Source organism: Ovis aries, chromosome 7 (assembly GCF_016772045.2).
Source record: "Ovis aries strain OAR_USU_Benz2616 breed Rambouillet chromosome 7, ARS-UI_Ramb_v3.0, whole genome shotgun sequence".
Taxonomy (NCBI): Eukaryota; Metazoa; Chordata; class Mammalia; order Artiodactyla; family Bovidae; genus Ovis; species Ovis aries.
This window is the reverse complement of record NC_056060.1, coordinates 43,996,750-44,011,566: the sequence shown is the minus strand read 5'-3', so window position 1 is coordinate 44,011,566 and position 14,817 is coordinate 43,996,750. Positions and strand designations below refer to the sequence as shown.

The window sequence follows — 14,817 nt, the reverse complement described above, 5'->3', positions numbered from 1 at the left end:
CCTATATACCACCTGCACTACAGTTAAGGGCACAGTATTGCTCCAAGGTGCAAACTTAAAATAGAGCAAACGGCAAATACAGTGTGACTTCTTGGGTCAGCCCTTTTTGCCTCAGCCAGCTGTCTACAATGCCACTAAGCCAGTCAATGTGCATTCGCAAGGTGTCACTAGAGCTGGTAAATGCCAACGGACACACAGGGTGCGGTTAGGAGACCTGCCCCTCCCTGTCTATCCCTAGGCAGAAGAGCAACGCCGACTTACCAACTGAATGGCTATCATTAACACAGTCTTCAAAGTAAAGGTCCGGTCGCAGAGGTCAAACAAGTCCTCCAAGCTAGGGCCAAGAAGCTCCAGCACCATGGCATTGTACTTCCCACACGGTCCAAAGTAATACAGCTGTGGGAGACCTTCACCTGAAAGCAGAGGGAAAATGGGGTGCAGAGTGAGGGACCCAAAGACCAAAATATGACACAGCTGCATCAGCATGAAGCAGATACAAAGGAAATACAACTTGTGAGGTTTTCGTTTTCTTTCATAGTTCCTACCGGAGAACCTAAACTGAGTACGACAGCTTCAAAAACTAGTGATGTGTGGGAAATGCTAAGTCATTGCACAATATGTTCAAAATAAAGTAGTTATTTCATACCAAAGGCATTCCCACTGCCATGCAAGACAGAGAATAGTCCGTGGTCCACTGCCGCACTGGAGCATAAACTATTCTCCACCCAGAGTGCCCAAGAGTACACCATCACAAGTTTCAAAAGGATGACTGGTGAGCTCAAAGGCCAGGCTCACACAGCCTGCTGCACTAGGCAGCCTCACGTGTACTCTGCTTACTGCCAAAACCACATGGAGACAGAGCTGTCTGTGGCTGTGGCTCCGAGGAGGACTCAGGCTGAAGGGGTGAGGCGACAGAGGGTGCAGCCTGGTCTTTTTCTCACAGGGAGTCTCTGTAGCTTCCTGTTTTTTCTCAGTAGGAGCAAAGTCAACACGCTGGGTTTGGTTACTGATAAGTAATTATGAAACGAAAAGGAATAAAAATACAAGGCTGGGCTTTCCCCACATTTGAAATTCATAGTTTTAAGAAGCCAAAATCTAGACTTTCTCATCTAAGTGGCAACTTGTGAATGAATTTCCTCCTTAAAGTGTATTGTAAATGAGACATCAATAAATATGTGCTAAATGGCACCATGTGAACTGTGGGTATGAATGAGACTACAGAACTTTAAAAAATCTGGTCCTTCCTGGTTCTGAGTGGGAACACTTCCATCCTAATACACTTATGTATACCGTGGTCTACAGCTGTAAATGCTGCAGGTCGCTGCATGCTCCTGCCTATGAGTTTTTCAGATAACAAGGTTCTCTCCATCTTGGCATTCTCTTTTCATTTGTACAGGTAGGAAACTGGAAGAGGTAATTATATCTGCTGCGATCTGAACATCTGTGGCCTCTTCCCAAAATTCGTATGTTGATGCTACAAATGCTACGAATGCCCAGTGTGATTATTTTAAGAGGTGTGGGCCTCTGGGAGGTGAGATCATGAAGGCAAGGCCTTCACGAGTGGGATTAGTGCCCTTAAGAAAGAGAACCCACAGAGCTCCCTAGCTCCTGCAGCCATGTGAGGACACAGCAGGAAGTTAGCAGTCTGCAACCCAGACGAGGGACTTCAGCAGAACCTGACCACACTGGTATCGTGATCTTGGACTTCCAGCTGCTGGAACTGAGAAAAAAAATTTTCTGAGTTTATAAGTCACTCAGTCTGTATTGTGTTACAGCAGCCCAAAGGAACTGAGACAATATCTAATCCTTAAAACTTTAACCCAATCAATATGCTTGTCCTTCTCTTCAGCACAGGTCTTATATATTTGAACTGGTACAAATCATTGCTACAATATACATCTACAATTATTTTGTGTGCTGCATCAGTCTATTTATTCCATTTAAATACTAGACAACTTCTTTTCCAGGGTTTCTATCAGGTCATTCCTGGCTCATACTGTCTACCACAGTATACTCTGCTCCTACTAGCCCCATAAACATCCACTGAATTGCCTTGTGCTTGTTTTGATTCTCCCCTTCCCCAAAAGGTTGTCTCTTTCCCCCTGTTGTTTTAAGAACTCATCTTCAGTTCACTTAGAATATATAAAACCTAACAGCTGTTCCCGAGCCCTGCTGAGAAATCCAAAGCAGTACACTACCATAGAGATTTACTGCTTTAATTAATCAGACACAGTGTAGACTGTGGTTTGGAGATCTTTTAAATGCTACATCCTATATAACAGTTTGTGATGTGATGAAAAATTGATTTTCCTAATATATTCTTCAAAATAGGTGGGGCATATCTGTTGGTTGCCTGCCCAATATCCATTCCCTCCTCTTTTGTTAACAACAAAATATCTAATTCTTATGAACAGCAACTCAGCTAGTTATAACCTTCTAGTCTCCTTTGATAATAGGAGTGGCAAGTGAGATGGAAACAGAAATTGTTAGATAGGGTGGTTCTAGAGAAGTTCTTTAAGGGAGCTGACTCAAGTTGGAGGTATGTGCCTTTGAGATGACTGAAGCTCCAGAAGCCATCTAGAACTATCAGACTCCTTGAAGATTTAGATATAGATGAAACAAAATTAGAAGAACCCATCCCTGATGACAGAGAAGCAACCACACCAATGCAAGGCTTCCATTCCCTCTGGACTTTTTTTAATCCAGAAGAAAAATCAGTCTCTACCTTGATTGAACTTTTGGAATTTTTTTTTACAACCAAGTCTAATCCTAATTAATAAACATTCTACTCCTTTACTTGGTTAAATTGCAAACCTAGACACAATATCCTCCTTCTGAAGTACAAGCTAAAAGTCAGGGCTGTGTAGAAATATAAAACTGGCATGATTTTCTAGACTTGTTGCCAATACTTAAGGATCAATTTAAAAATAAGACAGATGGGTCATCTTGTTCTTGACAATCTTTAGTACCAAATCTAGGCATCTCTTGTCAGAAATTTCCATGTTTACAAAGAAGCCACAAAAGCTTTCTGGGTGATGTCTATAATTTCTAACTGTAAGTAATGTCACTCGTAACTCCTGCCTAGAAATTTCAAAGATGTGAGGAGTTCCTGCTGGCTGTATTATTGTTCCTTTTATTAAATATTTTGAATCTCTTAATACCTCATTGGGCTTTGGGATGCTCAAGACAACTTCTGGATTACTGACTCTTGGCCTTGAAGGCTTTTCTCAAAGATGGACTAGGTCCAAGATGCTAGTGTACAAAGAACTCAAGTCAGAGTTGTGGATTTGGTTCTGCTACCAACTCTGAAAATTCTTTCACCTCTCTGCTCTTTTTCATCCATAAAGAGAAGGAGTTCAGACTGGTTCTCTCCCTCTTTTATTTTGGCTATGCCGTCCAGCATGTGGGATCTCTGCTACCCAACCAGGGATGGAACCTGCACCCCCACTGCCCCCGGCTTCCCCCCAACTGGGTAAAAGCAAAGTCTTAACCACTGGACCACCAGGGAAGTTTCTAGACTCGTTCTCTTTTAAATCTATAATCCTGACTATAGCTAGGATTTCCTTCTAGCTATCTTATAGGCTTTTCTTTGTAAAGCCATAGAACCAGTATAAATGAAACCTGTCTCCATAGACAATGTGTGGTACAAATTCAAATGTAAGCTGGTAATGGTAACTGGTAGTGGTACTCAACTGAAAGTGTGTCTATCAGAAACAGCTCTAAAGCTTTAAAAAACAGATACAGTGACATCACATCAAACCTACCAAACCAGAATTTCTAGTAGTGGGTATAAGCATAGTTCCACAGGTAATTCAGAAGCGCAACCTCAGCTGGAAAACTCTGTATCTAGAGGGTAGAAAATAAAGGGCACTGCTTTGCTTTATGGCTAATATATTATGAAAATTTGGAAAACACTGACAGACTTTTTCTTTTTCAGAAGCTCTTTCCCATCAGAACAACTAGACTCAATACCTTTCGAAAGGAATCATTTTAAGGCTATTTGAAAGACTTGTTCTGGAGTTTCTTAGGTATTATTGAGTATAAAAATCTCTTTGGAAGATGCAGTTGTATCTTATTAGAACTGTCTGTACAGATAAAGATGCCCTCACAAAAGTTTCAATCTGTGTCTGGTTTTACACATGACTAACCCCAAACTGGCCAGTGCTGGTGGTGAAAGACAGGCCCACGAGAAAAATCTGCCTCTTTGGTCAGAGACGACTGCACAGTAATGATTTATCACCTGGGCTGTATTTAAATAAGAAATCCTGTATATTAGGTTTCACTCTACTTCTACAGAGCCATCTCTAATCCATTGTTTAAGAAATTTTTAATTAACCAACATTATGATGTGAAAGAATCCAACCAGTCCATTCTAAAGGAGATCAGCCCTGGGTGTTCTTTTGGAAGGAATGATGCTAAAGCTGAAACTCTAGCACTTTGGCCACCTGATGTGAAGAGCTGACTCATTGGAAAAGACTCTGATGCTGGGAGGGATTGGGGGCAGGAGGAGAAGGGGACGACAGAGGATGAGCTGGCTGGATGGCATCACCGACTCAATGGATGAGAGTTTGAGTGAACTCCAGGAGTTGGTGATGGACAGGGAGGCCTGGCATGCTGTGATTCATGGGGTCGCAACGAGTCGGACACGACTGAGCAGCTAAACTGAACTGAACTGATGGTGTGAAATCACTCAATTCTTGGTATTTTAGATATTAAGGTAGTATTATAATCTCTCGTCTGCTCTGAAAATAAAAGCACTAATGAGGTCTCCTTCCTAAATTGCTCAGCTGCATAAAAGCTTGAAAATTAAAGAAGTAGATTCCAAATTTTCCTCTTCCGAAGGATTTACAACAGATATCACTCTATTACCTTTAGCCATAGGCCAAATCTCTTCTAAAGCAAAACCTCAAGGCTACACCCACACTGCAGATGTTATCATGTATATTCTCACAGGGAACTATGAAATAGCTTTTCCATCCATCAGTAACATATTCTTATAACCCCTGCTGGACATATGGCCCACACATATATCAAGTTGCACAGGACAGGAAGCAAGGCATATAACACTACAGCTAATTTTCAATCTGGCATAAATTCAACTTGGGTTAAACACTGCAAATCAAGGATAATGGCTTCTTTATCATCTAAGCTGTTACCTAAAAAGATTCCATAATGTATTATGAACAGTAACTACCCTAAGTAGAGATATTTTTAAATACACATCAGGCAGAGAACTGAAATAGAACCACCTTGAAGCTTTTGGTAATTTGATCACATTATTGCCTAATAATTAGCCTTTCATTCTTTTTGAAAAACTACATTACCCAGCTGTGAAGCAAATTCAAATAAGTCTCATATGTACATTAATATCTGGATATAAAAAAAGTAAAATCTATATTAATATTTCTATGAAAAAGTACATATATGTTGATGACTATCTTCTAAAGTCAGGGCTGGAAAAAAACCTTTAAGGACATAATGACCTCAGCAATTCCTTTTCTTTGTTTATACAGTTTGTTTTTTAATTTTAAAGAAAATAGGATAGTTTTTCTCCAAACTTAAGATGTCCTTGGTCCCACCAATGGTAGTGGCTTTTAGCACAATTACCGAATGTTCCTTAACGTTTACTAGAGATCAGGGAATTACTGATATATAGGGAATAATTTAATGTTATTATTACTATATATATAGGGATAGTAATAATAATATTAAATAAGTTCACTTAACAAGAAAGCAGAAAGAATAGGCAGATAAACATGATTATATTCCAAAGGAAAAAGTGAAAGGAGAAAATGAAACCATACCCTTTAAAACTCAGCAAATATTAAAACAACAAAAACAATGCATTCTCACAAAAAACATGAGACATTACATGTGTTTTTCTTTTAAAAAAAAGAACAGAATCCCTCTCACTTCTCTGACTCTGAAAAAAAATGCCTTTTTACAATATGACGCAGTTCAACATGTGAATCTATTCAAACTGCTGGTGTAATAACCAAAACAGTGAGACCCAGGATTAAAGAGTCAGCATTATTTTCTCTTGTCTGTAATGAACAATGTTTTACAACCACCTTGTTCACTGGCCTCTTGGGAACTGGAATATCACTAGACATATGCTGCTAACAGGAGCTCCAATTTGTATGGTGGGAGAAGAGAAGGTGAGAGGCAAGAGCAGAGGAATAATCTCATAGAAACTGAGCTTTTACAGTTTCTCTATTACATACAGTTGTGTATGTACACAATTACAAAGGCGTTACCACTCAAAGCAGGTTTCGAACTTTTGTTTAGTCAAAGGAATCAGGAAAAAGTCTAAGACAGGACAGATTTCAAACAAACAAAGAAAAAGGACAGATTTCTTCTGTAGCAGAATGCATCAAAGATAAAAAATGTTTTAGAAGTGTGTTATGTATTGGGGGTGGGAGTGAAGGGTGGGAGATCCTTTTTCTTTTCCAAAAGACTAGTAACTCAGTTCAGAACTGGTAAATTTATGGGAGGAAAAGACCTAATTTCTGAAAATTTACCACTTTATCCCTGTGATTAAGTTATAAAGACAGACTACTGAGTTTCAAAAGGTGAGAGATGACCAACTCTTCTTAATACACACCTGAACAATAACAACTGAAAAGTTAAGAAAGTTTGGCAAGCATTTAGAAGGAATAAAAAGGAAAAAATGAGATTACTCAAAGTACAATGAACCTCTTCTTGACAATTCTGCCCAACTCCCATTACACTTTCTTTGTCCATGAATCTGCCTTCCATATGAAGGTTTTTTGAAGGCAGTTGATTACTATATGTTAACTATGTGTTAATTATGTTTATTACTGCCTAGCACTGGTCAAAGCATATGGTAGATAAGGGCAGAATAAGTATTCATACCAAGTAAATATATAAACACAATTGTCTCCAAGTTTCAGACTTTTTTTTTCTGGCCAAGCTGTGAGACGTGGGATTTTAGTTCCCCAACCAGGGATTGAACCCATGTCCCCTTCACTGGGTATGCAGAGCCACCAGACCACCAGGGAAGTCCCTAAACCACATGTCTTTTTGGTAAAGTTACTTTCCCTTCTTACATAGGCAGGTTAATTTGTCCTATCCACCTTCTTGGTTTCCAATATTTTTATATCAGTTCCATGAATACTATTTTACACCTTTGTAGCATCTGTTCATCTTTCTATACTTCTTGATTTTTGTAAATTTCAGTTCCTTATCTGGAAAAGGGGCCACCAGGGACATAATTTTTTTTTAATTATAGAAGTGATATATACTAATTTAAAATAAGTATAACAGCAAACCAAAAGTAGTACAGAAACATATGAATAAAAAGTATTCATACATAACAGATGATACACAGACACATAATTCAGACACATAATTAAAAATACTACTCTGCAACTTCATTTTAAATTTAATATTATATAATGGACATTCTCCCTTATCAACATATAGCTGTACATTAAAAGCTATATCCTATCTCCCCCTATGATGTATCATATTTAAGTTTTCCTATACTGATGGACATTTAGGTTGTACCCACATATTTGTTATCAGAAATAGATATTACAGTGAACAGCTTCTGCTTGACATGTGTTATTTTATTCCTTCTTCTGATAACATCATCTTACTCTTCTGGGGTGAAAGCACCATTCCCTACTGTTACTACTTGAGGGTAAAGTGGGGTCAAGCCATTTCCACTGCCACCCCAAGGATATGACTCAAGCCAGGTTAATTAGAAAATTCTATCCTCCTCCCCTATGGAACTGGGTCAAGAACAGGTGCTTAAACTATGCTGGCACAATGTGAGTCGGCTCTTGGACTCTGTGGAACTACTATAGGGACGGAGGAGCAATTTTTGTCCCGCTTGATAACTAAACAGAAAGGAGAGTTACCTGAAGCTCTCTGAGACTACCACATGAGAATAGGAAGATTACTTATCTGAGAATGAAATCAACACAGAGAAAGCAGAAATCAGAGAAACAGACAGACAAATATACCACAAACCAGAGGACCAAGGACTGGTCCTGGCTTTGGCTGGCCTGAGGTCAGTCCTGTAGGCCAAGCAATTCTCTCCCCTCACTTCACCCACTCAATTAAGTAAACTAGAACTCCATCAATTGAAAATGAAAATGTCTAGACAGAGACACATATACATATGTAAAAATTCCTTGTGCCTACATCTGGGGGCATGAATACATATTATCTCTTGAAGGAGGATTCCTTAGAGAGGAAATGTTGCGTCAAGGGTCATGCACATCTAACTTCGGTATATGTTGCCACATTGCCAAGTTTAAATCCTCTTTGGTTCTTAGTCTGTCTCCAGTGCTGGGCCTCTTTTCACATTTATCACTACTGTCCTAGGCCCAGGGAGTATTTAAAAATGTTTTCAGAATACGTCTTGACTCATTCTTCCCAAAGCCCCAGCACTAGGTTATCTCCTCTCTCATATGTAGCCACAACATGTTTTCAGGAGTCTCCTAGCCTTTGATCTAAATTATCACTGATATTTCAAAGTCAGGTGACTCCCCCCCTACTATTTGTACAACACTACAATAAGAAATTTCCACTCAAAGCACACCTGTATCACAAAAGTATATTGATCATAAACTGCTTTAAAGCTTATTAATGTTTTTATATAGGTCCTCCAATTTAATCCTAACAAACACACACAGGAATTACTACTCTCATTGTATGGGTAAGGAATTCATCTGAAGTGACTTGCTCAGGTCACACAGTGAGTGGCAGAGCCAAGACAAACCTCGCTCTGCCTCCAAGATTCAGACTCTTTTTTGGGGGGGCGGGGAGGAGGGGAGCTGCGCTTTGCAGCAGGTGGAAACTTAGTTTCCCGACCGAGGCTGAACCTGTGTCCTCTGCACTGGCAGCACAGGGTCTTAACCACTGGATCGCCAGGAAGTTCCTCAGGCTCTTTTATTGTACCAAATATATCTATCTGTGCCCTAACGTCCACGGACATCTAGAATGACAGCAAGGACTACCAAGTAACATTACTTTGATAGGAGATTGATGATGCTGAGAAAGACTGAAGGGAAAAGGAGAAGAGGGTGACAGAGGATGAGATGGTTGGATGGCATCACTGACTCAATGAACATGAGTTTGAGCAAATTCCAGGAGATGATGAAGCCTGACGTGCTGCATTCCATGGGGTCGCAAAGAGTCAGACATGACTTAGTGACTGAACAAAAACAACAGATTCTGTGAAATGCAATCTGTGTATGGACCTAAGTGTCAATCACAAGATGATGATGTTTATAGGTTATAAACTCAAGTAATAAAGTATATTTTTCCTTACAAAACCACAGGTTAAGATTCTATCAAAAGTGCATTAGTAGTATTTTTCTAATGTAACTATAAAGTAGTCAATCTTTAAGCCTAATAAACACATCATTTAGGAATTCAGAGGGCAACTTGGCCTATGTTTAGATTAATACAGGAAGTATAGGCCAGAACTTAACCAAAGTGGGATGCTCAGTGTTGCTGTTCACTCAGTTGTGTCTGACTCTTTGCAACCCCATGGACTGTATGCATGACTGCAACCCCGGAGTTTGCTCAGACTCATGTCCACTGAGTCAGTGATGCCATCCAACCATCTCATCCTCTGTCAGCCCCTTCTCTTCCTGCCTTCAATCTTTCCCAGCATCAGCGTGTTTTCTAATGAGAAAGTTTTTCACATCAGGTGGCCAAAGTACTGGAGATTCAGCTTCATCATCATTCTTTCCAATGAATATCCAGCATTGCTTTCCTTTAGGATTGACTGGTTTGATCTCCTTGCAATCCGAGGGACTCTCAAAGAGTCTTCTCCAACACCATTAATTCTTTGGCACTCAGCCTTCTTTAAGGTCCAACTCTTACATCCATACATGAGTACTGGAAAAATCATAGCTTTGTCTATATGGATCTTTGTTGGCAAAGTAATGTCTCTGCTTTTTAATATGCTGCCTTGGCGTATCATACTTTTTCTTCTAAAGAGCATCTTTTAATTTCATGGCTGCAGTCACCATCCACAGTGATCTTGGAGGCCGAGAAAATAAAGTCTGTCACTGTTTCCATTGTTTCCTCATCTATTTGCCATGAAGTGATGGGACTAGATGCCATGATCTTAGTTTTTTGAATGTTGAGTTTTAAGCCACCTTTTTCACTCGCCTCTTTCACTTTTATCAGGACACTCTTTAGTTCCCCTTCCCTTTCTGCCATAAGGGTGGTGTCATCTGCATATCTGAGATTATTGATAATTTCTCCTAGCAATCTTGATTCCAGATTATGCTTCTCCAGCCAGCATTTCGCATGATGTATTCTGCATATAAGTTAAATAAGCAGGGTGACAATATACAGCCTTTCCCAATTTGGAACCAGTCTGTTGTTTCATGTTGGGTTCTAACTCTTGCTTCTTAATCTGCATACAGATTTCTCAGGAGGCAGGTAAGGTGGTCTGGTATTCCCATCTCTTCAAGAATTTTCTATACCTATCACCCTCTTTAAAAAGCCTTCCCTGTTTCCCATAATTAGAAACCATTTTTCCCTTTAGAACTTCCATATAATTTTATATGTAAATTTTAAAAATAACATTCCATTGTTTTGGTGTGCATTATAGTTACTTGCATACCTTAGTGAGCTCCTTGAGAGTAGTACAGAAAATATGAAAATAAACATTACGCTTTTCTTCCAATAGGCAGTGACTATGTTTTTTATTATATAACTCTGTGGCTCTTTACTCACAAGTGTTATGGACACAGATGATGCTGAGTTCCTGCTAGTGAAAATATCATCTCCTTGCACTATGACTAAAGTAATTATTAGTAACAGACTTTACAGGTTGGTAAGAAAAGTTGAATTAAAGCAATATAAATTATAAAGAAAGAGGAAAAAAATGGAGAGAAAAGTTCAAAGTGTGTCAGACTGTTGAAAGCACAAAAGAGTGCAAAGGGGCACAGAACTGACACACTCTTCTTTTAAGTGGGCGGAATATAAATTACTTAGGAGTCATTGAAAGAAGAAAATATTACTCACGTATGTTAAAACTTGATCTTTTTGTTGGTTTCTGTCTTAGGTATAGTTATAGATACAAATATGCTACAAATACAAAAAGGCTTACTAGCAACAGGATTATTTCGATAATAGGTGTGAGGCATTATCTTTATGCAGTCTGTTACAGGAATTTAAGGAAAATATTCTCTCTCACAATGACACTGAGAGATACTGGAGAGGAATTCACTGAGTTTTAATAGAATACAGTAGACACTGCTTTTCACTTTCTCATAACCCACAGGAATAATTCACTTCAACAACTCATCTCTTTCATTCGAGGTAATCCATAGCTTTGAGGATGCTAAATGTTACCTTTCCTCTTAATAATTAACCTTGACAAACTGTGAGTTAAGGAGGAGGAGTCACTGAGGGCTGCGGTGAGTCCTATGATGGCCACCGAGACTTCTGCACTTGCCTTCCTTCCACAGGCATTTTCTAAGGGCAATCACGAAACTATTCGTAATGTCTGGAGAATATGGGAGGAAGAGAAACATGCAAGTACATAGTAAGACAGGTATCTGTAAAGACAGAAAAGTTAAGTATACCTAGAATTAAATGGAGGAAACAGCATCACAGACCTTAGGGTCTGTGCTGACTTTGGACAGGCTTTGGAGCTTGACTGTTTCCAAACCTTTGCCTGCAAGAGCACTGTAACCGTTCTCTGGAACCAATTACCACACTCCAGCCCAGGCCATGAACATATAAGTGACTTCGGTCTATTTTTGGAACTTCGCCTTCTATTTTTCATGAAGATCCTTAAAAGAAGTCAAAATCCAAGTAACAAATTCTGAGCAAATGTCTCTCCCAGTTCTGTACTTTTCAAAACAATGCACTGAAAAGGTGTTAGCACTATGTGTAACTGTGAGATGCATGCAGGCCGCACAATTTCTATAATAAACTCACAACACTCTATTTGCAATTAAAGAAACTACTGGCTGAACAACTCTTCATCAGCAAAATATCTAAAACAGAGGTGGTACTTTTTTTTTTTTCTCCAGGAAGGGGACAAATTTTATGTGTGTATTGTAATTAGAGGTAATTACTTCTATGCCTCAAGTGACTCAGAGCTATTTGAGAGTTTTTAAGAGCAGACAAGGGCCACAGGGGTTTGGCTCCAACAGACAAGCAAGCATATGAGAAATGTCTTAATGCTCTAAACCACTGAAGGACACACAACCAAAGAATTAATCCTAGTCCAAAAATGTACTGGGTATTGAGTTTCAGAAATATCAGTCCCTTCTTATGGCAAACTAATGTAGCTAGTTAATGAAAGTTAAAAGTCATGATGTTTTATCCTTGAAAAAATGGAAAGAAATTCATTGTACTATCACAACTAAATTAGCTCCATTAAAGACCAGAAAATTCATACAGAGTATGACAATTACACCTTTTCAAGCCCAGTATATGAAAACAATCCTATTTTTTCTTCACAACAGTAACAATTTACTACAGATTGGATTTATGCTGTAACATCAGTGAATCATTTAAAAGTCCTTAAATATAAAGATTTATTTATATATTGGCTGTGCTGGGTCTTCACTACTGCGCACAGGGCTTTCTATAGTTGCAGAGTGGGGGCTACTCTTCGCTGCGGTGTGAAGGCTTCTCTTGTTGCGGAGCACGGATCCAGGCACGCGGGCTCAGTAGTTGCAGTGCATGGGCTTAGCCGCTCCGCGACCTGGGGGACCTTCCCGGGCCAGAGATTGAATCCATGTCCCTTGCACTGGCAGGTGGATTCTTAGCCACTGGACCACCAGGGAAGTCCAAAATGCCATTTAAAAATGTTTTCCAGACAACGTAGGTAGATTTGGAAATGCACATGCATGCATACAGACTCTTTCACGGGAAAAGATGACAAGCACAACACACTTGCCCTTGTCTGAAGTTTGCTCCATAAACAGAGGATATTTTAAAAACTGAAATATAGGCTATTTACAATGTTGTGTTAGTTTCTGCTGTATAGCAAAGTGATTCAGTTATACATACACATATATTCTTTTCTATATTTTCCCATTACTTACCATAATGATATTGAATATAGTTCCCTGCACTGTACAGTAGGACCTTGTAGGACCTGCATCCTATATAAACTAGTTTGCATCTGCTAATCCTAAACTCCCATCCATCCCTCCCCCACACGGCCTCCCCTTGGCAGGCACAAGTCTCTTCCCTATGTTATGAGTCAGTTTCAAGACAGAGATGCTTTTCACATACCCACCTCAGGCACTTGCTACCAACTCACCAACTCAAGCACACTTTCATATTTGGGCTCTTCTCCCTGAGAGGAACAACAGCGACACTGCTGCTGCTCCTTCTGCAAAGGATATTCAAATACACTCAGATATTTCCAAACATCCTCCTCACCCTTTATCCAGGGGACAGGGCTTTAACCTTCTAAAATATGAGGCTTCTGCTGTTGCCCTAGTGGTTACTTATTTCAAATATGCCACTCATGCGGAAAGGAGCAGGCTTTCACAGGGTGGAAGTTCGGCAGAAATGGCTTTAAATTCATCGTTTCACGTTGGTGTGTTTAGAGATTTAGTATAAAAACAAAACAAAAAGATGGATCAAATCTGTACAGTTTATATTGTTTCATATTTTGTAAATTCTATATTAAAAGCATGCTATACATATATTAAAATATCAGTGTTTCAGACCCCTCTAAGTATAAGAAGATTGGTCTCTTTTAACACAGGCCCAAAGAAGGCTTTTCTCTTAAGATTATTCTTTTCCAACAAGCATATGATAAGTATAATAAACACAGATACAATCAGCTGTGAAAGAAGCAGTTCTCTTTCTGAGAGTACTCACTGCCCTTTGCTAGGACATCACATGGTTGTTGTTTATGGACTCTAATCCCCACTTTGAGAATCTCGGTATGTTGAAATGTCTCAAGGCAAAATGCTTTGCTTTCTAGCAACTGGTACATGAAGAGTAAAAATGTATGGGCTGTGAGTCCACTGTTCTCTTGTCATACTGTCAACTGCTTTCTCCCAGTTCTTGAGCCACATTCTTAGAGAGCGTACTCTATGCTGAGTGGTGTAGTCCATGTGATCCTCTGCCTCCTTATCAGAGCATTGGGATCTGGATTGAAAAGCTACTCCAAACTAAGTCAGTGAGTCTCTTTCCTTGTTGTTGCTGTTTAGTTAGTAAGTTATGTCCAACTCTTTTCCGACCCCAAGGGCTGCAGCCTACCAGGATCCTCTGTCTATGGGAATTTTGTCACTTCCTTCTCCAGAACATCTTCCTGACCCAGGGATCAAACCTGCATCTCCTGCATTGGCAGGTACATTCTTTACCACTGAGCCACCTGGGAAGTCTCTTTCCTAGGAACTTCCAACTGAGACAAAGAACTTCAGTCACTCTCTGCTGGTGCTTAAATGGAAAAGAGTTACATAAAAGGATCTTTCCATCAAATGTAAGGAGAAGCAGAGAAGGCTGATAATACAGAGAAAATGAAGAGTTCTCACAGAAGCCAAGGCAAAAGGTTTTACAACCATAAGCAGAAGGAGGGTCAAATATAGTGTCAGAGTCCAGAAGAGTTAGATAGCAGGCCAGAAAGTAGTGAATGATCTCTGTTCGTTTCCAAGGCAAATATCACAGTAATCCAAGTCTATGCACTGATCAGAAATGCTGAAGAAGCTGAAGTTGAACAGTTCTATGAACACCTACAAGACCTTCTATAATTAACACCCAAAAAAGATGTCCTTTTCATTATAGGAGACTGGAATGCAAAAGTACAAAGTCAAGAAACACCTGGAATAACAGGCAAATTTGGCC

General features: G+C 39.5%; 1 protein-coding gene across 7 annotated transcripts in view; it reads right to left on the bottom strand.

The window, feature by feature from the left end:
• The window catches only part of CSNK1G1 (casein kinase 1 gamma 1), a 153,018-nt gene that overhangs the window by 46,460 nt on the left and 91,741 nt on the right, over positions 1 to 14,817 (bottom strand). For all 7 annotated transcript variants that reach the window (XM_004010535.6, XM_012181371.5, XM_042252332.2 and 4 more), the window contains one exon: positions 262 to 413. In XM_004010535.6, the coding sequence (XP_004010584.1) occupies positions 262 to 413 (152 nt within the window). The remainder of the gene's footprint in view (positions 1 to 261; positions 414 to 14,817) is intronic.